The following is a 23,954-nucleotide window of genomic DNA, read 5'->3' as shown; positions in this document are numbered from 1 at the left end:
AGCCCTGTTTGCCTCAGTTTCCTTATCTGTAAAATGAGCTGGAGAAGGAAATGTTCCAATATCTTTGCTAGGAAAACTTCAAATGGGGTTTTCACCAGGGTGAAAACAAAGATAGCAAGTTTGAGAAAAATACTTAAACAGGCATTGCCTAAGAGACCCTGGAATTTAAACTTTGTCTTGGCACAAATTTTTCAGTAAATAAGTTTACAAACCCAAACTAAATTGATTGACATTTAAAAACAGATCCTTAAAATAATCTCAAGGAAATAGCCTGCATTTTTGTTTTCATTTTCAAAAAACAAAAAGAAGGGAGTCAGCATCCATTTTAGAGTAATCTGAGGACGGTAGTTTCTAGTCCTGGCTCTGTCCCCTTATTGACTGTGTGACCTTGGACAAATCCCTTTCTCTTGTCTGGGTCTCAGTTTCCTAATTTGTGTAACGATTCGGTTGGATAGATTACCTCCAGTGTTTTTTCCGATTCTAAATCCTATAATCCCGTAGACTTACTATTGATATTTTTAAATTACTTATTTCCTCCAATGAGAACCAGAACCAGTAAGTCTAGTAAAACTTTTTAACCATTGTCTTTTGGATCAATGAACCTATACTCGGAATCCTTGCATTTTTTTTTCTTTCTTTCTTTCTTTTTTTATTTATTTTTTTTTATTAGCAAAAACAAGGCATTGAACAGAAAGGTCCCATTGAAGCCGTTTCTCTGTGAATGCAAGTGTGTGGAAACCGGCACTGCAAGCTGGCAACGATTTCCAGAGGGAGGCTGGGCAAAGACCCTTGATCTAGGGCACTCCCCGTCTGGCACCGGGAGGGTAAAGAGAATCCAAGCGCCATCCAAGAGACCCAGTTATGCAAGGGCAGCGTGAGCCCCGTCAGAGCTTCTGAGTGTGGGTTGTCCGGATTGGCAGTGGCTGCTGAAGGAGGAGCAGGTGATGGGTTGGCCGCAGAGGCAGCGGCACCCGCCGCCCTTCTCGTCCCTAAATTTGCAGCCGCAGCTTCCAGTGGCTGGGCAGTCTCTGCTCTGCGTCCCGCAGCTCTGAGCCAGGAGCAGCAGCCGCAGGCGCCAGCAGCATGGCTCTGGAGCGGTCGGAGCAGGGGCTCAGCGGGAAGCTCCTTAACGACCTACCCGATACCTCTACGCTGCTGCAGCCTGGCATCAGCGAGCTCCGTCGGCGGGCAGAAGCGGACCACGGCCAGAACTGGCCCATGCCCCTCACGGACGCTTTCCTGCTGAGGTTTCTTCGCGCCAGGGATTTTGACCTGGACCTGGCTTGGAAGGTAAGACCCGAGACAGCCGGGCGGGGACTAGCTAAAGGAAGTTGTCCAGTTCCCGGGAACAGAGGAGACTCCCTGGATGCCCCGCAGGCGGAGTCTGCATCCTTTGAATGCCATGGCCTGAGGAGAAAGCAGAATCTGGAGTGGGACAGGAGATGAACCTTGGGAGAAGCGAAAATGCTCCGAGGGCATCTGTGGGGAATGGGTACTTCTCACGTACCCAGGAGAAATCTGATCTCTTACCTCTCTTGCTGTCCCAGGTGGGATTTTTAAATGGCTCTTACCCTTTTTTGTGTGTCACAGACCCTTTGGCAATCTGGTGGAGCCAGTGGACCCCTTCTCAGAATAATGTTTTTAATTAATTGAAGGAAATGCTAAATTTCAGTTAGAACTTATTTAACATAAAGACATTTTTTTCTTGCTCACACACCCCCTTAAAATTCACCCACGACTCCCTCCATCAACACCAGGTTAAGAACCCCTGCTTAAGAGCTTTGACTCTTACATTTACAAGTGGTTCCAGATAATGTTAACACAAGACTTTAATTTATTTTTATGTATATATGTATGTATTTATTTTGCCCAACAGCAATATTGTTGGCTCTTGAAACTCGGTGATATACCTAGGCTTAGTCTTCTTAGAAAGAGGTGTGTCTATGAGGAAGTTTGGGGGAAAGTTTTCCCACACGAGAGGAGAAAGTGAATACTTGAATTTTATCCTGGGTGGTTAGAGCAATACATTGAATTCCAAATTAAAAGTTGGTGGGAGTCAGTTACATTACAATTAAGGGAGAGCAGAGTTCTCAAAATGTTCATTACTTTGTACCATACTCTGATTTTTTTTGTGAATGGCTAACAATATGAAAAGTGGAGTCAGGAACTGGAGGGTTGAGAGCATTATAGATAGATGGTGTAAGAAGGAATATGACATCACTGGAAATGATGGAGGTGAGTCTTCTTAATGGGAATCGTCATTACTCAGATTAGGTATACTGTACCAAATCTGGAAGGTGAACAATTTCCTATTTTTTTCTCTAGTATATTTCCTACAAATATTTTCAGAAATTTACACTCAGTTATGGTAAAGAAAAGAAAAAGCATTGCAAATGTAAGAAGGTAGAATAATATTTGCATAGAACATAGACAGACTTTTTTTCTAGGTAGTGTCACCTATCCTCTGCCAATATTTGTATTAAACTTTGATTATTGTTTTTCTTAAGGCTTAACAATTTGATTTTTCTCTTTTCTGTTTCTTCTTATTTTATTTTTACTCTGCGGGTTAATTCTTGGTCCAGATCCATTAGTGTCCATCACAGAGATATGTAGTGCTCAAGGAAGGCTGACTATGGAGAGATGGGTCAACCCACATGTAGCAGCAAAATTCCTCAGAGCTGTAGGAACCAGATTAAAATATAATTGGGAAATGTTGAACAAAATTATTAAAAATACAGTACAACATGGGTAATGCTAGTTTGTGGGTTTTCTAAGCCAACATGTGGCCCCCAAGGGTCCATTTTTATTTTTAGTTTAAAACCACTGGTAGGGCAGCTGGATTACAGAATATTAAAATATGGTTTCTAATGAGTCACATTCCCTCTGTGTTTCCAAGGCATGGTAGCAAGGAGATGTAAAAAGAATATAAGGAAAAGGAGAAGAGGGGATTTTCAGATTAACTGAAAGAAATGGACTATTAGGAAATGATTAATGTCAAAGGGAGAAAACTTGGGAATGGCTTAAACAAGCACTAGATTGAGAGTTGAAAGACGTAGATTCTGGTTCAGGCTCCACTCCCTTGATCTCTCTGACCTGTTTTCTTATCTAGAAAACTGAGGATAGCTAAGATGATATTGAAGATCTCTTCAAGGTCTCAGATCTTATTAATTCTAAGTCTGTTATAGATAATTTGGCATCCTCTCTCTTAGAGCTAACAATAACTAAGGAATTATTTAGGTCAACTCCTTGTTGATCAACCTGGAAAAAAAGAGATGAATTTAGACTCCCATTTCTTACAATCTTTGTTTTATTAGACACCCCATTTCTCTTACTGGTACTCTGGAAACAAACATAACTTATGTTATGGCTCATGTCTAGGATTTCCTCATAAAAGGGAAAGGAAGAAAAGGTAGTCGTTATAAAATATGAGGCAGGTATATGGCAGGTAATTTATTTACGCACAATGTTAAACATAAATGAGTCATAGCATACCTTAACAAAATGATTTAAAACAGGTTAAGTAACTGCATAATTTGTTAGATTCTTCTGAGAGGCTGATTATTGAACCATCAGAATAAACAAAGAAATCCGAAAAACTACTTAATGCATATTTTACATTTCACCTCAGCTCAATACTCTTTCCAAATCATTCCTAGTACCTGTCTGCTTGTAAAATGTCTAGGCTTGGACCATTCTTCTTGTCCATGGTGACCTTCCTCAAGAGTACTGCAATAGTTACTGTCCTTATCCCCCTAGGCCAGGGGTTCTTAACCTTTTTGTGTGTGTCTTAGACCCCTTTGACAGCCTGGTCAAACCTATGGACCCCTTCTCAGAATAATGTTTTTTAAGTGAATAAAATAAAATACATAGGACTACAAAGGAAACCAGTTTATTGACATAGTTATCAATTGTTTTAAGTTCATGGGCTGTTCATAGTTGTTAGAACTCACTCCCTTCTCAAAATATCTTTTATTTACTTTTTATTATATTATATTCCACTTCACATCAACCCCCAGGGATGGATGTAAACTTTTTGCCGCCAGGGACTACTTAATCTTTGCATTTGTAACACCTAGCTCCTAATGTAGTGTACATGTCTAGCATGTAGTGTAGGTATTTAATAAATGATGTTTTAATTGAATTAGGTGGATGCTGGTGCCACTGAAGGAAACAGAGAAGTCAGAAGAAAGAGCAGATTTCTGGGAAATACTAATAAGTTTGGAATTTGAACATGTTGAATTTGAGATACTTATCAGACATCCAGGTTGAGTTGTACTAAAAGTAGCTGTAACTGTGAGTCTGTACCTTTAGAAAGGGTCACACATTTACGTGTGTGTGTCTATGTATATGTGTGTGTGTATATATATATATATATACACACATATATATATGTGTATATATATACATGTATATATATATATGTGTATATATATAGAGAGAGAGAGAGAGACAGAGACAGAGAGAGACAGAGAGAGAGAGAGAGAGAGAGAGAGAGACAGAGAGAGAGAGACAGAGAGAGAGATTATCTATATACATATACATATGTTTGTATGCATGTATAACAGGGGTGATCCAAGGAACTCCCAATTTGCTGATAGGTGCTAGGCCAAAGGACCTACATTGTCAGAAGAGAGTCTGAAGAGAGAAAAAGAGAGCAGAGGGCTGGTAACAGACTTGGTGAACAGGTAGTGTACAGTGTAGCGAAAAGGACAGAAGATAACATAGGAAACAGAGAAAAGGTAGTTTAGAAAAGAAGGAGAACCAAGAGAATATAGTGTCTCTAAAGCCAAGGGAGAAAAAGAGTATGCATAAGGAAATAATTATTAAGGGAAGGGAGTAAGCATTTATATAGCACCTACTATGGCACCATGCTTACCACTTTTTTCAAATATCTCATATTACCCTCACATCAACCTTGCAAGGTAGGTGTTATTATCATTCCCACTTTACAGTTTAGGAAATTGAGGCAGACAGAGGTTAAGTGACTTTCCCAGAGTCATATAGAGCAAATAAATGTCTGAGTAGAGATCTGAACTCAGATCTTTTTGAGTCCAGGGCAGGCACTTTATCCCCTACTGCATTACAAACAATTTTGTCAGCAATAAGAGAATGAGGGGGAGGGGAGTGGTGATATGGGTGTTATTTCATGAGTATTCGTCCCTAATGACTTTTGAGAAAGCTAATTTAATAGAATGGTAGGGGCTAAAGCCAGGTTGAGTAAAGATAAGTAGAATATAGATTGTGAGGAAATTGAAGGATGTAATACGGGCAACTTTGTTAAGAAATTTGTTTGGGAAGAAGAGAGAGATGAAATAGTAGTTAGATGAGATAGGAAAGTTAACAGAAGGCTTAAAAAAAATTAGGATTGGGGATACCTGAGAGAGGAAGGAGCCAATGGAGAAAAATTGATTAAAGATGTATGAGAGAGACAGGATGGCTCTTGGAACGACATATCGATAAGAAGATGGGATCCAAGTGTGGGTAGATCATCTGATAATAGACTTTGAACTGGTAGGGACCTCAGAGGTCTTCTAAACAAATGCCTTATTTTAGAAATGAAGAAACTGGGACCCAGAGAGAATAAATAACTTGTTCAAGGTCATATCAGTAGTAAGCGGCAGTATCAGGATTTAAATTTGTGGGACCATGCCATGCCCTTTCAGTATACATTTAAAGATACGTTTCCAGTACATTGATCTACATTTACAGGTGGTCATAAAGAAAAATGATGAGGAAAGGAAATGGTAACTGAAGGAAGACTTTGCTGGCATGCAGCTTTAGCAACAAATAAGATTGTGTCAATTGTTTCATTCAACTACAGGGCGGCAAATAGATTTAAAGGACATCTAGTTGATGCCTTTCCCTCCAGCCCCTCTTCATTTTACAAAGGAAGGAAAAGCAAGGCTCAGAGTTGCCCAAGGTTATATTGCTAGCAAACAGTGGACCTGGGATTTTTAATCCAGGTCCTCTGACTCTAAATAACTATCATTCATTATAGCACTTACAAGCAACTAAGTGGTACAGTGGATAGGGCACTGGGCCTAGAGTCAGGAAGACTCATCTTTGTGAGTTCAAATCTGGCCTCAAACGCTTACTAGCTGTGTGACCCTGGGCAAAGCATGTACCCCTGTTTGCCTCAGTTTCCTCATCTGTTAAATGAGCTGGAGTAATGACAAACCATTCCAGTATCCTTGTCAAGAAAACCCCAAATGGGGTCACAAAAAGTCTGACATAACTAAAATGACTTAACAACAACAAAAAATCTCCATGTTATATTTTCTGCATGATTTATTTAATTAATCCAAAAATATGGCTAAAAATGTGACATGAGAGTACATTTGCTATTGTACTATGTCTTCCAGGAAGCAATTAGTTAATTTGAAGCAAGTACTGTGTCGCAAATCAACTGGAAATGAATCAAGGCTTTTGAATGGTTCTCTTTGCTTTTCTCTGAAGGAGAGGAAAAGGGAAAAGGTGAAAGTTTGAAAACAATTTTGTTTTTCTTTTCTTTCCCTGACTCCCTATACCTCTTAGTAAGTAATTAGAACATGTCACTTGCTTAAAGATTTTTTAAGTATGGTAGTTAAATTAAAATATCAAGGAATCACAATTCTCTTAATCATGAGTTCTATTGAATTGAAAAAGTGTTACTTTAAGTGTTCCCCACTATAGTTCGAAACAAATTTTATAGTCTTCAGGATACATGGGAAGCATCAGCTGACCATTATTTATATAGCCCCTCCCAAGCTTGATAATTAAGTAATTCCCCTGCCCTGATTTTTCCAGCACAAACAGTTCTCCTTTCTTCTACATTTTCCCACAGAAATCAATTTTCAGTCCTCTGTTTTCCATACAGCCTTTCCAAATATTGCATATTTTGCTTACCTAAACTGCCCTCACTTTCATATATTCCACCTTAACTAGAAATCTTCCATTTAAATAAATTAGACTTTCTGTTATATTTGAGTGATTTCACAGAGTAGTATAGGAATATCCTCATGTACAAAGGACAAATAACTAAAACAAAATGGCATTTTAAGTGATTGTTTACTTATTTTTCATCATAGCAAAGAGGCTTCACAATAAAGGACATTCATGCAATGCCAATATTTTTCTCCCTTTGTGCCTGTTCACTGAATTATTTGAAAGTTGCTCAGCAGTGGTTAATAATTTATTTTCTTGAACTAGAACTTTCTATCTAGCAATTATTGGAAAAGAAAACATTACAGACTAGGCTTTTCCATTTGTGGAAGGAAGGTACCAGCAATGGCATGTCTATTCATTCAATAGTTGAAAAAAGGCAGCATGGCTGGTGAAGGTACCCTGTGACTTTGTTTCTAATTCTGTGCTAGATCTTATGCTATTGGTCACTATTTTGTCCAGGCTGTGCTTTTCACTTTGAAAAATGAAAGGACATTATATTATAAAGTGGGTTACATTGTAGCAAAGCAGACTGAATTTTCCCCTAGAAATAAATGTCATCATTGGAGATTACACCTTTGATAAAGGATTCTATTTGAAGTAAACCATAGATCCAATTGAGAAGATTAAGGCCTTTTGACATGAGCTCCTTTACCTTCCCTCCTCCATTCCTCTCACCCTCATCTCTCTCTCTTGAAACCACGAAGGGGAGAATGGACGATGTTGATCCAGCTTGGCTATAAGTTGTTGTTTATACTTCATTTTTGAAGAGGACCAATGATGTCTTGACTTGTGCATGAATTAAGTGAAGCAGAGTTGCACAAAGTCATTAGCTTCACTCTCTCTTCCAAAGTCATCAAAGTCCAATGGCAATAAGAAAGTCAGGAAAACTGGCTATGGGACAGGATGCAGTGGGTGACGTTGGCCTCTTCAATGTCTGACTAAGCTCTAAGCACTCTACATAGTACCTGTTTCAGCTTCCTTCATGGCTGTTGGGACAAATTGTTTTCATCTGCCCATTCTGCTGAGAGAAGTCTTCACATGTTTGGGGTAGACATCCCCCATCTTACTAATGAGTCCGAGTCCCATCTGTTTCCCTCAACCTGGTTTAACCTGTTTGCCTAGAAAGTTTATCAGGGTGTGGCCACTGAGCACGCTACAGCTTCTTGGAGCCATAGATGAGAATTGAGTGCCAAGTAGACACCAAATATGGGTAAACAGCCCTGCAAACGGCTTGGCAACCTCACACCACAGGTGCTAGTCCTCCCTGAACACCCCATACATCCTGGCTATACCTTACATCTCCAGAAAAGGATTGGTAACGTATTTTATTTCTGTACCATAAGAAGGCTAGCTAGGTGGCCTAATAGATAGCCCTTGGGGCCTGGAGTAAAAAAGATTCATCTTCCTATGTGGCCCTGGGCAAGTTACTTAACCCCTGTTTCTTCATCTGTAAAATGAGTTGGAGAAGGAAATAGCAAACCCCTCCAGTATCTTTGCCAAAAAAGCCCCAAATGGGGTCATAAAGAGTTTGGACACAACTGAACACCATAAGAAATATATAGATTTTTTACATTTGCACTGACTAAGGAAATATCTCTTTATACAAGGCACCCTCATGGTGGTCCAACAGAAGCTGCCAAACACATAATGCCCTGAAAGATGTCTGTATTTCCCCTCATTTCTCAGAGTTTCACAACATCATCATAGTATATATTAGCTCATTTCACTTGCATAATTTGGGAGTGAGGGTAATTCTCATTAAATGGAATACCATGATTGAAAAACTCTTTTTTAACCTGAGGGTAGCATCTGTTTTATTTTTGTCTTCTTTATCTGAAATATTGTGTCTGGCACATAGTAGATGCTTAGTAAATGCTTGTCAATTCATTATTATTCATTTCATTTTCCTCTGATAATAGCTGGAGTTATTTTGATGCATCATGCTATAGGATCACAGATTTAGAACTAGAAGGGACTTTACAGGTTATTGAATTTATCTAATGTGTTATGTCCTCCTGTCCCAGAGCAGGCCTTGTAGCCATTTCTCCAGGCCAGTTTACCACCTGTCTTGCTACTTCCACCTTGGGCTAATACCAGGAACCAAATTTCTGGAATCTGTAGCCTAACTCCGTGGAAGTTACTCTACCTGTTTCTGGATCTTCCACTAGGGGTTGAATCATCTTGATTGAATGAATGCAGATTTATCTAGCTGGCTTCAGGAATGTCTTCCCTAAAACCATGTACATACCCACCTCTCATCCTTTATGCTTCATGCCTTGAAATATTAAACAAATCGTTACTGTCTTTGCTTCTGGAAAAAATCGTGCCAGTTGACTTCCCTATGGCTCTGTTTCCCCTCCTTTTGCCTCCCTAGATTAAAACTTTTTTTTTTCCTTAGCCATCAGTCTCTGTTAGATGTTAATTAAGCACTTAATTAATGCCAAGTGTTGTGCTAAGTATTGAGGATACAAAAAAGGGCAAAAAACAATCTCTGCTTTCAAGGAACTTTGTCTAATGGGAGAGACAACATAAAGGCAACTATATGCAGGATAAACTGGAAATGATCAACATAAGGAAGACAAGATTAAGGGGGAGATTGGGAAAGGCTTCCTGTAGAAGATGTGATTGTAGATGGGTCTGGAAGGAAATGAGGGGAATAAAGAGGTGGAGATGAGGAGGGAGTTAGGAACAGGTCAGGTTATGAATGCCTTTGAGTGATAAGTGGAGGATTTTATATTTGATAGGCGATAAGGGGCTATTGTAGTTTATTGCATAGGAAGGTAACACAATCAGACCTACACTTCATCTGAATGGAGGATAGACTAGTGTGGGGATTGATTTGTCCCTATGGAAGTTAATCCACTTATCTTTGGCACTTGACCCTAGGGCTGAGCCTTGGCGCACCAACCAGCAGGTTATTGTGGTAGGCCAGGTGTGACAAAATGAGAACCTGAACAAGGATAGTGGCTATGTCAAAGGAGAGAAGGAGGCGTATTCAAGAGATGTTGTGAAGATGGAATTGATGGGCCTTGGCAACAGGTTAGATATGGGGGTAAGAGAGAGTGAGTCGTAAAGTATGACATCTAGATTATGAGCCTTGGTGCCTGGGGGGATGATGGTACTGTCAACATTTAGAGGGAAGAGAGTCTTTGTTTTTGTTTGTTTGTTTGTTTTAAAGGTAGAACTCAAAGATGGGGGACAGGTGATGGGAAAAAATGCTGAGATTTGGGGAAGAAGAATGACTGTGGAGGCCAAAGCACCTTGCTCACACCTTTTGCCTGGGGAGGGCTGTAATAGTCTGGCAGTGCTACCGAATTTTGAGAAACCCAACAGACTTTGTTTAACGACTAAACATAAAGGAAGGAAAGAAAAGAGACATAGGTTGAGATGTGCCTGCAATCTCAGTTGAGGAAGATGATCATTGAAGGTGAACAGGAGGTAAGGCTGCTGACAAAATCACTTACGGCTGCCTCCTGCTCACAGGAGGACAGGTAGTGTTCGGAAGACACTAAATCACTCTGTGGCCATGGCGTTCATCAGCCCACTGTAAGCAGTTGCCTAGTTCATGAATGACATCTCTTTTGTCTATCTATTGGCTAAAAGGATCCAAAAACTGTAGTTCTGGATTGTTGCCCGTCCCTTCTACTTGGTCCATTAGAGGAGGACTAGATGAGGATCGTGGTCTGAAATACTTAGGGGATGCTTTAATTTGACCATAATTCGGGGTGGTTTTTTTTTACCACCTTGAGTCAATATTTTATAAAAGTAATGACCTTGGTGAGATGATTCTATAAGAAATAAGAAGAAGGAAAAGAGACTTACAGCTGGAAGAATTCTTAGAGGTTTTACAGTTCTATGGCATGTTTTGACAGATGGAGAAACTGAAGCTTTGAGAGGTGAAATAACTTATCCAAGGTCTCGCAGGTAGTGAGTGGTAGAGCCAGGATTTAGTTCTATGAGTCCAGATACAGCACTCCTTCCACTGATGGAAGAATAGTCAGTAGCAAGTAGGGATGGGTGGATGGAATAAGCTTTTATTAAACACCTATAGTGCATAGAGCTCTGGGGCTGCAATCAGGAAGACCTGAGTTCAAGTCCAGGCTCAGATACCTACTAGTTATGTGACCCTGGGCAAGTCACTTCACCCTGTTGGTCCTGAGTTTCCTCATCTGTAAAATGAGCCTCAGTTTCCTCACTTGTAAAATGAGAAGGAAATGGCAAACCACTCTAGGGTCGCAAAGAGTTGGACATGATTAAAACAAGTGAACAACAAAACACTTGAATCTCCCATCTGAAATGGCCAAAAGAAGGAAGAATACACACACACACACACACACACACACACACAATTGGGTACAGGATACATTTCATTCAGTAAGGCATGGGAAGAAGCAGGAAAGAGAAATTAGAGGGAGAGTACGTTAAGGGAGGGACTGGGCCAAGGCAAAACAAACTCTGAAGACGTACAAAAATAATTATAGTTTTTTTGAAATGGCAAAAAAAAAAAATAAGAATCTGAGGGGGTGCCCATAATTGGAGAAGGGATGAATAAGTTGTGGTGCATGGATGTGATGGAATACCATCATGCTGAACTTTTATTGGTGAAATGACCAGCCACAATTGCAGAGGGCAAGTGATAAAGCATGCTGCCTACCTCCTGATAGAGAGGTAGGAGATTGAATTCAGAATGAGACAAATATTTGGGGGGGGCATGGCCAATGTGGAAATTTGTTCTGATTGACTATACATGTTTGCAGCGGGTTTTGTTTTTCTTGTGTTTTCACTTGGGGAAAGGGTTCCCATGGGAGGGTATATTAGTAAGGCAGAATTCATGACTTCAAAGATAACCATGAATATGCCTGAATGGTCCAGAATCGCAGGATATAAGGACTTCTCCAAGTAGAAGGCAGAGGAGTTAAAGCATTTATTGAAACTCAAAAGTAGCAGACCCACGGACCAGTGTTCCCAATTCGACATCCTGGCAAGAACCTTCCAAAACCAGTATGCCCATCTCACAATAGTGACCAGGAGGCCACAGAAAAACATTATGGCAGTAAGCCAAGCCATACTGGTGCTTCCCCCCAATGCCAGGGCACTCCAGCAAGAAGACCACCCACTGGCCTCCAGCCCCTGCTCAGCACTCTCCGGTCTCCACGAGGGGCAGTCCTGCTTTTTGTAGCTCCTGCCGCCACCGTCGCTGCCGCTTCTGCTGCAATCTCCAAGCTGTGTTCCAGCTAGCTGACTGCTTCCTCTCTCCTTCAGCTCTTAACTGCTCTCACCAACTGCCTCTCCAGCTGCCTCTTAGCTCTGCTCCAACCATTCAGCAAGTTCCTCTCACCACAGGCTTCCATTGGCTCCAGTCCTAGCCACTCCCCCAAGGACCCTGAGAGGCCCACCCCCAAAGCCCAGTGAATGGGGGGGAAAGATCTTCTCATTCACTGATTGCCTTTACAGAGGGCAGGAAGGTGAGTTTGGGCTGATAAAAACAATTTTTTAAATAAAAAAGAGAATATTTTCTCCTAACCATAGCTGTGATAGGGCTCTCCTTCCTCTTCTCTAATATTTTAAAGTAAGCTTTATTGATACTTTGTTTCTTATGTCATTATAGCATCCCATGTATCCCTCCTTCTTCCTTCTCTCTCCTTTCCCCCAGAGAGCCATCCCATATGACAAATAGAATATTTTGGAGAGGAAAAAAATAAAATTAAGCATTGAAAAAGTCTGAAAAGATGAGCAATGTGTAATCTCTGTGGACTTCCTACCACTACAAAGAAGTGGGTTAGGGATGCCTTCTCATATCTCTTCATTCTAAGTCCTGTTGGATCTTTATAATTTTGTTACATTTACTTTTAATTTGAAGGATTTTCTTTCTTTCTTTTTTCATTTATATTGTTGTACTTATTGTGTGTGTTGTTTTCTTGGATCTGATTACTTCACTCTGTAACAGTTCACATAGATAGATCCTTCTAAGCTTCTCTGTATTTATCACACACATCATTTCTTTCAGCACAGTAATATTCCACTACATTCATGTGCTATAATTTATTTAGCTATTTCTCAAATGATGGGCATGTACTTTTTTTCTAATTTTTAGCTATCACAAAAAGTGGTGCTATAAATATTTTGGAATATGTGGGGTATCCTCTAAATTTTTTTATGATATGACTTTTTATATTTAGGTCATGTATTTATTTGGAGCTTATTGTGGGATATAGTATTAGATGTTGATATAAACCTAATTTCTAACATACTTCTTTCCTATTTCCTAAGTTTTGTTTGACTAGGGAATCTTTATCCAATAAGGACTTCTTGTCCTTGGGTTTATAAAAAATGTTCTACTATGTTTCTTTGCTTCTGAATCTTGAATTCTCTTGGTCTACCAGTTTAGTAGGGGCAGCTATGTGGTACAGGTGATAGAGTACTTGGCCTGGAGTCAGGAAGAATCATCTTCCTGAGTTCAAATTTGGCCTCAGACACTTACTAGCTGTATGACTCTGGGCAAGTCACTTAACCCTGTTTGCCTCAGTTTTCTCAACTGTAAAATGAACTGGAGAAGGAAATGGCAAACCACTCCAGTATCTTTGCCAAAAAAAAAAAAAACCCAAATGAGGTCATGAAGAGTCAGACAGAACTGAAAAACTACTTAACAATAACAAGCCAGGTTAGTAACCTTGCAAAAAAAATTGTCGGTTCTGATAATACCTTTTCTTGATGAAGCCATACTCACTTTGTGATCACTGCTTCCTTTTCTAGATATCCACTAAACATATGTTTAATAATATTTTCTGGAATTTTACCAGAAATCAGTCAGGTTCACTGATCTATATAGTTTTTAAGTTTTATTCTCTCCTCTTTTGAAAAGAAACCCTATTCTATTTTACATGTTTGTCACTGACATGGATAAATGTATAAATATCATGCTAATCTAATGTGCAGATTACATAAAGCTGTAATGGATAACACACTGAACATTCAGAAAAATATTGACAAGCTAGAACATCAAAAGTGAATCTAATTATATAAAATGTATTGAGGTAAAAAAATCAAGATGGGGTAGGCATGTTGAGACAGAATTTCATCTGTAAAATATCTGAGAGTTTCAATAGACTTTAAGATCACTGTGAGTCAGCAGTACGGCATGGCACCCAAGAAAGAAATCATGTTATGAGAAGCATAGCACCTGGAAATAAAGAGGTGATATTATTACTATTCTCCGTCCTAGTCTTGAAAACTTTACATAGGGTGTTGTGTTAACTTCTAGGTGCCAGTTTTTTGCTTTTTATTTCTTCTGGTTTTTTAAAATAGATATTATCGATGACTTTTATGTTTACGTATATTTATACATCATATGTTTAGTCATTTCTGGACATTTCCTACTCTGTTTCTCCTACCTTTAAACCCTCTCCCCCATTAAACCCTCTCATAACAAAGAAAAATAGTTAAGCCAAGACAACTGATTAAAATGACCATATTTGCCAATGTATGCAACATTCTGTTCCCTTAGTCCCTTGTATTTCTACAAGATGAGAAACTGACTACAGTTTTTGACATCCTTGCTAATTTTCTGGGTGTGAGATGCAACTTTAGGGCCCTTTTAATTTGCATTTTTCTTATTAATTATTACTTAATTTCATATAATACTTTTATATGGAGAGAAGAACAAAACAAAACTGATTTGGAGTGATTGGACCTGGGCTCAAATCCTGGCTCTTCCTGTAATTTTCTAGAGGGCCTTGGGCAAGTCATTTTAAATACCTCTTTGCTCTATAGGTGATTGTCCTTAGCTTTTCTCTAGAGCCTCAACTCATTTCAAGCTTTACACCAGTAGAGTACCATGCCACTGTGTATTATCTTGTTTGCTTTCCTTGGTTCCATCTTCTACGTATCTTTTAAACATTTCAGTTGATTGATTGCTTTCTTGCCAACTAATACAAATAGGCCTTTTTAGGCAATTTTCCATTTCTTTTTTTTTTTTTTTGCTTTTTGGCAGGGCAATCGGGGTTAAGTGATTTGCCCAAGGTCACACAGCTAGTACATGTGTCAAGTGTCTGAGGCCGGATTTGAACTCAGGTCCTCCTGACTCCAGGGCCGGTGCTCTACTCACTATGCCACCTAGCTGCCCCAAATTTTCCATTTCTTCCTCATATAAATTGTTTCTCTTTTTGTCTTCACAATTTCATTGTTGGGAGGAATTGCTTTTGTTGTTGTTCAGTTGTTTCAGTTGTGTCAGACTCTTCATGACTTCATTTTGGGTTGTCTTGGCAAAGATACTGAATTGGTTTGCCATTTTTTTTCTCCAGCTCATTTTACAAATGAAGAAACTGAGGCAAATAGGGTTAAGTGACTTGCCCAGGGTCACACAGCTAGTGAGCGTCTGAGTCCACATTTGAACTCAGAAAGATGAGGCTTCCTGATTCCAGGCCCGACACTCTATCTGTCCACTAGAAAGCTAGATTTGAAGTCAGAGAACATGGCTTCAAATCCTTGCCCTAACACTCAGCTACCTGTGTAATCTTGGACTAGCCACTTAATCTCATACAGCTTTAGTTTCCTCATCTGTAAAATGGGAGGATTGGGTTAGATTACTTCAAGGATCCCTTCTAATTCTCAATCTATCATCCTGTAGGACCTTCCTATTTTATCCTTGACTTCTGACTTTGTCTCAGATCTCCAACAGCCTTATGTCCAGAAGACACCTTAAATGAGACATGTCCATGACAGAACTTGCTGTCTTTCCCCCAAAGCCTCCTTCCTTCCAAACTTCCTTATTGCTGTCCAGAGCACTACCATACTGCCAGTCCCCTAGGTTCACAATCTAGATGTCATCCTTGACTCTTCACTACCTCGCCAACACTCCCTCCCCCAATATCCAATCTGTTGCCAGAGCCTGTTGATTTTACCTTTGCAACACCTCTCAAATATGCTCCTTCTCTCCTCTGTCACTGCCACCCTCCTGGTTCAGTACCTCATCACTTCGAACATGGACCATTAAAATATCCCACTGATGGGTCAGCATGCCTCAAGTCTCTCCCCATTCCAATCCATCCTTTATTTAGCCACCAAAGTGATTTTCCTAGAGCACAGGTCCAATCGTGTTATCCCCTTGCCTTGTCCTCCAGTAAACCTAGTGCATCACTGTCACCTCCAGGATTAAATATAAAGTCCTCTTTTTGGCATCGAAAACCCTTCATAACCAAGCTCCTCCTACCTTTTCAGTCTTCTTACTCCTTATTTCCCAATACATAGTCTTCCATCCAGTAACACTGGCCTCCATTCTATTCCATGAACAAGACACTTGGTTCTGGGCATTTTCCCTGGCTCTCCCCCATTGCTGGCCTCACATGTTCTCCCTCCTCATCTCCACCTTTTGGCTTTCTTGACTTCTTCCAAGTCCTGACTAAAACCCCACCTTCCACAGGAAGCTTTTCCCAACCTCTCTTAATTCTAGTGTTTTCCCTCTGTTAATTATTTTTTATGTCTTATTTATACATATTTGTTTGGTATATCCCTGAAGGCCAGGAGCTGCCTTTTTTCTTTTCTTTGTATTTCTGGTACTTAGCATAGTGTCTAGTGCATAGTAAGCACTTAATTAATGCTTATCAATTGATGGATATTTTTTATAGAATTTGTTTTCAAATAGCTTATGCTTTATTTTTTAAAATAAAAATTTATTTTTTCCCTAATTGTGTGTAAAAACAATTTTTAACATTCTTTTTTTTAAGTTTTGAGTTCCAAATTTTAGCTCTCCCTTCCTTCTCCACTCCTTGAGATGGTAAGCAATCTGACATAGGTTATACATGTGCAATCATGTAAAACTTTTCGATAATAGTCATTTTGTACAAGAAAACTAGAGAAAGGAAGGAAGGAAGGAAGGAAAATGGATGGATGGTATGCATCAGTCTTTCTATTCAGACAACATCAGTTCTTTCTTTGGAAGCAGATAACATTTTTCATCATGACTCTTTTGGGATGGTCTTGAATCATTGTATTGCTGAGAATAGCTAAGTTATTCACAGTTCTTCATGATACAATATTGCTGTTACTGTGTACAATGTTCTGGTTCTGCTCACTTCACTTTGTATGACTGATACGCTTTTTAAAAAGTTTTATTAATGTTATCTTTCTTGGAGTTCATTGTCACTTCTTCCTTCCCTCCCCCTGTAACAAATAAATACAGCTGAGCAAAATAAATCAGCACATTGGCCATGTCCGAAAATGTATCCTTTATTCCATGCCTATTGTCCACCCTAACCCTTTTCTTAACTGACTTTCCCTTTAGAATTTTAGTTAGTGGGATCCAGTCTATACTTCCTTTGAGCACTCTGAAATCTGCTCTTCGAAAATCTAGATTGCTTATTAGACTATTCTCAGCTTTCCTCTGTTCCTCTATCACAAAGTCCAAAATAGAATGGTCACTTCCCTCCAAGATTCCCATTATTTCTGCTAGTTTTTCCTTGTTGATCAGAATCAAATTGAGAATAGAATTTTCCCTTGTGAGTTCCTAAACATTTTAAAAGATACATTCAGCTCCTTTTATCCCCTCTGATAATATTTTGCTAATTTTACTTCTTTCTTTAATATATTTATTCATTTTTATTTCATCTTGAGAAATTCTAGTTTTATTTCAGGTACTTTTTTGGGTGTGTTTGAAAGCTCCGAAGGATATTCAGATTAAGTTAAACATAGTCTCTGCCCTCCTAGAACTCTACTGGCTTCTCCTTGGGAGTGGGGTAGGGTGGTATGTCCTGTACAAATAACTATAATACTAAAGGTACTTGTTAAGGACATAAGTAATATGCAAGGAATAGAGAGGGAAAGAATCATTAGACTCAGGATCAAAGAAGTTTTTAATAGAAAAGATGACATTTGAGCTGATTCTTAATGGATGGGTAAGATATCAGTCAATCAACAAGCATTTATTAAGTGTTTACTATATGCTAAATGGTATAGAGACATGATAGAGAAGTCCAGAGGATTGCAGCCTGGTAGGAAAGGAAGAGATGACAGGTTTGGGCACCCTCCTTCAATGAAGGTTCTTGAAAGAATCTTCCACTTTCCAATCAGGGAGGCACAGCAGAGGAAGAGCATACCAACAAGGTCTGAGTACAAGGGCTGATGATATGATGTTCCAGGATGAAGAGTGTGATGAACCATGGGTTACATCTAATTTTAACATGGGTTGATGTCAAAGAAAAACTACCAATAATGTACATTCTGCTTTAGGCACATATCTGCCAGAAACAAGAAAAATCCAGAGGAGTACACCCTGGTAGAAAATAAATTTTCAAAAGGCTAAGATTTGCAGTTTTGCAATTTGCGTTCCACTCTCATGGAACATTGTGAACATAGGAAGTATGTGTGTGCAGTAATGCATTTTAGCTGTAGTGTACAGTTTTTGTAAAGGAATAGAGTGAGAAAAAACTGGAAAGGTAATATAATGTCCGACTTGTGGAGAGCCTTGAATGCTAATTTAAGGAGTGTGACTTTTAATTCAAGAAACAAAGATCTCAAGTAGTGAATCTAATCTGCCCATGAGGAATATTTATTTGGCAACCATGGAGTAGTACTGAGGTAAGAAAATCATTTATGGGACTATTGCAGCAATATAAGCATGTGGTAATGAGGGTACTAGAGTAGAGACAATAGGGATAGAAAGGGATGGAGTTAAAGGATGCCATATAGATGGAATGGATATCAAGTCCATAACCTATTAACTGATAGGAGAGGAAAAGTAGAGGGAAGAGTCAAAGATAGCCCCAATGTTATGAACCTGGGAAGCAGAATGAAAGGTACTATTGACAGAAATAGGGAAATCAGAAAGGTAGCAGTATTTGAGGGAAACATAATAATTATCCTCATGATTTAACTGCTATCTGTCTGTTGTATCTTCTGCCCCTACTAGCCCCTAAACAAGTCTTTCTTTATTTAATTGTCTTCCTGTTTATCTGTTTGTTAATTCATTAGTTTATTTATGTTGTCTCTCATGTTATAAGGTTAGCTTGTTCAGCTATCTTTGTTCTCCAAAGGACAAAGAAATGTGAGCTGGGTTGGAAGGGGAGACGCTCAGATAAACAGCAGTGCTTGTTAGGTTAGCACAAAAGTTAGAAATCATATGAATATGCAATGACTACAACAATGTAAATGGAGAATAACAACCACAGAACAATCAGAATTAAATGCTATAAAATGATAACGAACAAGCTTGGCTCCAAAGAAAAAATGAGAAGACACTTCTTCCCATCCCTTTGCAGTGGGGAATTCACAGATGTGGAATGTTGCATGTCATCCAATTTATTTTTTATGTTTTTTCTGATTTTTTCATTTTTCTTTTTTCTTTAAAAAAATTCTTTATTATATGGGATACAAAGACAAAAATAAAAACTTTCTTGCCCTCAAGGAGCTACTATCTATGAGGAAGAGAAAATGTATACATAAAGAATACATAAGCTATGTATATATAAAATTAATACAAATGTAGTGTCTTTGGGGGATACTAGCAGCTAGAAAGATCAAGAACTTCATGTTGGAGGTGCTATTTGAACTGAACTGCTGAGCTTTGAAGAAAACTAGGGTTTCTAAGAGCAGAGGTAAGGAGTTTGTACATTCCAAGTATGGGCAACAGCCTGTGCAAAGAAAATAGGAGTTCCTCACTAGGGGTGAGGAACTATGGGTTACATCTAATTTTAACATAGGTTCATGTCAAAGAAAAACGATTAATAATGTACTTTGTGCTTTAGGCACAAATCTACCAGAAATCATCCTATTTAATTTAACATCTTCTATATCTATATATGTATTTTCCTTTTTAGAGAGGAATGACCTCCCTTCTCCTGTTCCACTCCCCACCGCCGTGCCCTTTTATATATCCCTCTAAACCCTAAGACAAAATGAAAGTAATGTCTCTAAGAATCTTGAACAAGGAAACGGTACAGTTTGGGGTTATGATTTCAGAACCATAGTCACTAATCATTTCCTGCCCAAACTATTCTTTTCTGGGATTTCAAAGGTTTCTTCCCAGCAGTTGATATTGATCAGTATCAATGTGGCAAACTTTTCTGAATGCAAAAGGGTGAGTCATAGCTTCTTGGCTTGAGGAGATGGTGACAGAGAAGACATCCTTTAGATGGAACAATAGCCTAGTCACTTCAGTAGGTGGAGGCTTTGATTTTAACCAGACTACAGTTAAGTTTGGTTATCGCCCTCAATTTATTAGAATCAAATTTTGGTAATCTTCTTTAGGTTGGGGTGGGGTGGGAGGGAGAAAAAAAAAGTGCACAGCAGAGAACAAAAGAAAACTTGGAAGCAGAGAAAACCCGGTAGCTTTGAAAATGATGCGTAGTATTTATTACATAGTTCTTTTCTTTAAAAGCAGATTATGAAATGGAAATTCATGGTTTTGTATTGAATCTTCTTTTTATGCTGTGCTGTATACATGGAAATATTCTTTTTTATCTTTTTGTATTTAAATTCAAAATTAATTTAAAAAGGAACAAAACACTTAAAAAATCAAATTTGAAGTTACTTCATAGATTTGTCTCTGCATATAAAGAACTCTCAAATTGTGGATTGACTTTGAGTTATCATTTATTTTCTGTTCTTGTTTTCATGCTTTCTGCTGCTTCTTTCAAAGTGTGCATTTAGGAAAAAGTGACTTGGGTTAATAAGTGTAGTAATGTCATTTGTAGCCCTGTTTAAAATTATAGCTATATTTTAAAAGCCTTAGTCCTTAGCTTTTGTTCTACCACTTTCCTAAAGTCTGGAAAGGGCTTTAGGATAGAAAAAATATTTCCTCTTTTCAGTTGAACTAAAAAGAAGGTTTTTGTTATGGTTCCACAGAAGAAACACCTTGCTGGAAGCAAGCTACCGTAGACCCTTATTTTGCTGTATTGAATCAAATCTTTTTCCATAGTAAACAAACAGTAAGCGCGATTGAGATCTTATATTCTCTTTATCTTTCAGTCATTTGTATGATGCTAAAGATGTGACTTTACATGGAATATGGTTTAAATCTGCTAATTTCCTTCTGATATCCTTGTTATGGATACCCTCTCAGTTCATGTAGATTATTCTGATAAAATTTTATATAGATAATATGACAGAATTGTTCAGGAATCTGTTGCCTGGGTACTGCTGCCAATGACCAGTCAGTCAGTAAACATTTATTAAATGTCTGCTATTTACCAGTCACTGTGGTAAATGCTGGGGGTACAAAAAGAGACAAGAGACAATCCTTACCCTCAAGGAGCTCACAATCTAATGAAAAATAGGAGAAAACCACACTGTATCACACTCAGAGTGCACTGAATATTTACTCACTAGTCAATGAGCTCCAAGCATCAGTTTTAAGCTACATTTTGTATTACCAGGATGGGTACAATGGAATTTCCCAGAGCCATAGGGGAAGATAATGACTTCCACCTCAGAGAACAGATAGTTGAAGGGGAAGATCAATATCATGTAAAACAGGAAAGAAGTTGATTAACACTGGAGCTGTAGGTGACATCTCAAGCTCACTTTTGCAGGCTTTAACATGTTTTGTGACCTGATGGTCCCAAGTAAATGTCAATAAGAAAATTAAAACAGTAAGAAAAATTTGATAAGAAATTCTCTTATCACAGAGAAGACAGTCATTCTTGTTTCCTTGGTTGCCTTTTGGAGGAAATAATAAGGTCCGTCTTACTTGGTTTAGTCTAGGTATTTTCTTTTCCCATCTTTGTTTTCTCTAATTCCATTTCTACTTCTTCAAGAAGCAAATCTGGAACTGTGATGTTAAAGTCCACTTAACCGGCTCCACTGACCTTGACAGTAAAAAGAGTTCATGGTAAAAATTCTTATACTGTAGATATTTTCCATCTTCTTCATTGCACATTTTACAGTATCACATCCTCAGGATGGCTTTCTTTGCTCAACTGGGTCTCTTATCCAGCTGTGTCAGAACTTTTTTTTTCCCCTGCTGCCAAACATAATAGTGCCATGTTTACTCATGTATTGTTCCTATCACATTTTGAGTAGGAAATAAAAGATTTCTTTTCTCCACATAATTATATTTTTAGTAGATTTTCGTTATCAACAGCAGTTTTGAATCCCTTGAGGTTTATTAAAACTAGTTATTACAAGCTCAGGTAAGAGGTTTAGCCCTTCACACAGAAAATGCTACTGATATTTACCCATTTGGATTAGCTAGAGGTTATTTGCCATCCTGTTGAATTTGGGGAGGAAGGGGTGAATGGCAATGAGGAAGGAAAGTTAGATACCTGCTGCAGAAATATTTTTCTGAACTCTAATTTGCAAAAGTTATCCTGGAAGGAGATGTACTTAAGGTTTTTCATGGGATTTAATTTGACTAGGTTGGAGCAGGGAAGGAAGAAGGCATATCAGATTTGGGTTTTTTTTTTGTTTTGGGTTTGGGGTTTTTTGATTTTTTGTTTTGTATTTCTGAGACCAGAATTGAGAAAATTGTGCATATGTTTGAAGGAGGTAGCAAAGATGGGGGATAGGGCTGTCTTTGGTGTTCTTGTTACTACGCGAAAGGATCATTGTTTTTTTTTTTTTTCTTTAAGAAAGAAAATAAAATCTAAAGCTTTTATTTGGTCCTCAGACGATTTGGGGTTAGTTGCTAAGGGATTAAACAAATCAGATACCTAACCCATAGCAGTTTAAGGTATAGGACCTTTGTTCCTCAGCAACAAAATCTTACTCTATACACATTTTAATTTATTCAACAAGGTATTATTAGTAAGATAAAGTTCTAATAGATATGTTTATCACAGTATCATTTCAACAATCCTTGTGAACCTTTTGAAGGCTTTTAAAAATTTTATTTTGTTTTTGTTTCTTATAGTCTGCCAAGGAGAAAATAGTCTTGGAACAATACTTTATTACTGTTTCAAAAGGTCTGTGATTTCATGGGTGTGTATGTGCCCTCTCCCATTGCCTTTCCCAATCCCTTCATGACTTAATAGATTGATTCTTTTCGCTTTCAGGTGATGTTTCTATTCAAGCAACATGCAATAAAAGGTCTGTCTCAGGGCTTATACACAACACTTTTCCAACTTGGCAGAACCTGTTGAAGCTTGCCCTCTGCTGGCATAGTTTTCAAAAAATAGGGACACAGGAAATACTTGTTTCAGAGTCCTTTGTGTTAACTATTGCACAACAGAAACAGATAACTTATCCTTGCATAATTCTTATTTTTTTCTAAATTTCCTCAGTATTTCCTATTTACTAAAGGTCATCTGAAGGTGCACTTTCTTTTCAGTTAATGAAAAACTATCACAAATGGAGAGAGGAATGTCCAGAAATAACTGCAGATCTCCGTCCTAGAACTATCCTTGGCCTTTTGAATTCTGGTTACCACGGGGTTCTGAGATCCAGGGACCCAACTGGAAGCAGGGTTCTTATTTATAGAATTGGTAAGTAATAAAACAGCTCATCTTTTTGCCTTGTTTATGTACATTAACTTTTTGCCAAGAGCATAAAAGAACTACTAGCTTTTAGTCTTAAGATATAAACAGGGGTCCAAAAATTCAGTGTAATTCTGGAAATTGGGAATACGACACCTAGATATATGAAGGCTGCTTCCATCATTTTGCCAGTAGGTCAAATACTTGTGATTTTGACTTGCAGTACTACCCATCGAGAGTGATCAATAGAGTCAACCTTAAGAAATATAGATAATACGAGAAAAGAAAGAAAAAGTGAAAGGAGAAGAAGAAGGAGACTTAAAAGATCTAAAGGGAAGGAACAGGTAAAAGCAGACATCTGGAAGTTTGCAAGTCCTCAGTAATGAGTCAAACAACAATCAGAGAGTGCTTAGAACATGAGCCCAAAGCAGAGGACAGCTCTGGGAAGTGCATAGTGCACTGGTACAGGGTGCAGCCCACCTAAGTTAAACCCACAACATTTATTAGCAGCGCTCTTGTAGGCCTCACAATATACACCTTGGCTAAATCGCTCAAATTGTTTGGACTTCATTTTCCTCATCTGTAGTGGGAAAAGTGCTGTATTTGGAGTCAGAGGACCTACGTTCA

At 38.5% G+C, this 23,954-nt stretch overlaps 1 protein-coding gene across 1 annotated transcript in view; it reads left to right on the top strand.

Moving 5' to 3' along the window:
• Window positions 1–670: 670 nt before the first annotated feature.
• TTPA (alpha tocopherol transfer protein) overlaps window positions 671–23,954 on the top strand; it is a 38,551-nt gene continuing 15,267 nt past the window's right edge. Inside the window, exons 1-2 of the mRNA XM_036752449.1 lie at window positions 671–1,290; window positions 23,183–23,336. Of these exons, the coding sequence (XP_036608344.1) occupies window positions 1,084–1,290; window positions 23,183–23,336 (361 nt within the window). The 5' untranslated portion in view covers window positions 671–1,083. The remainder of the gene's footprint in view (window positions 1,291–23,182; window positions 23,337–23,954) is intronic.

The sequence above is a fragment of the Trichosurus vulpecula genome, chromosome 1, assembly GCF_011100635.1.
Source record: "Trichosurus vulpecula isolate mTriVul1 chromosome 1, mTriVul1.pri, whole genome shotgun sequence".
NCBI classification, from domain to species: Eukaryota; Metazoa; Chordata; class Mammalia; order Diprotodontia; family Phalangeridae; genus Trichosurus; species Trichosurus vulpecula.
The sequence above is the reverse complement of the archived record's forward strand: the minus strand, read 5'-3'. Positions and strand labels throughout refer to the sequence as shown.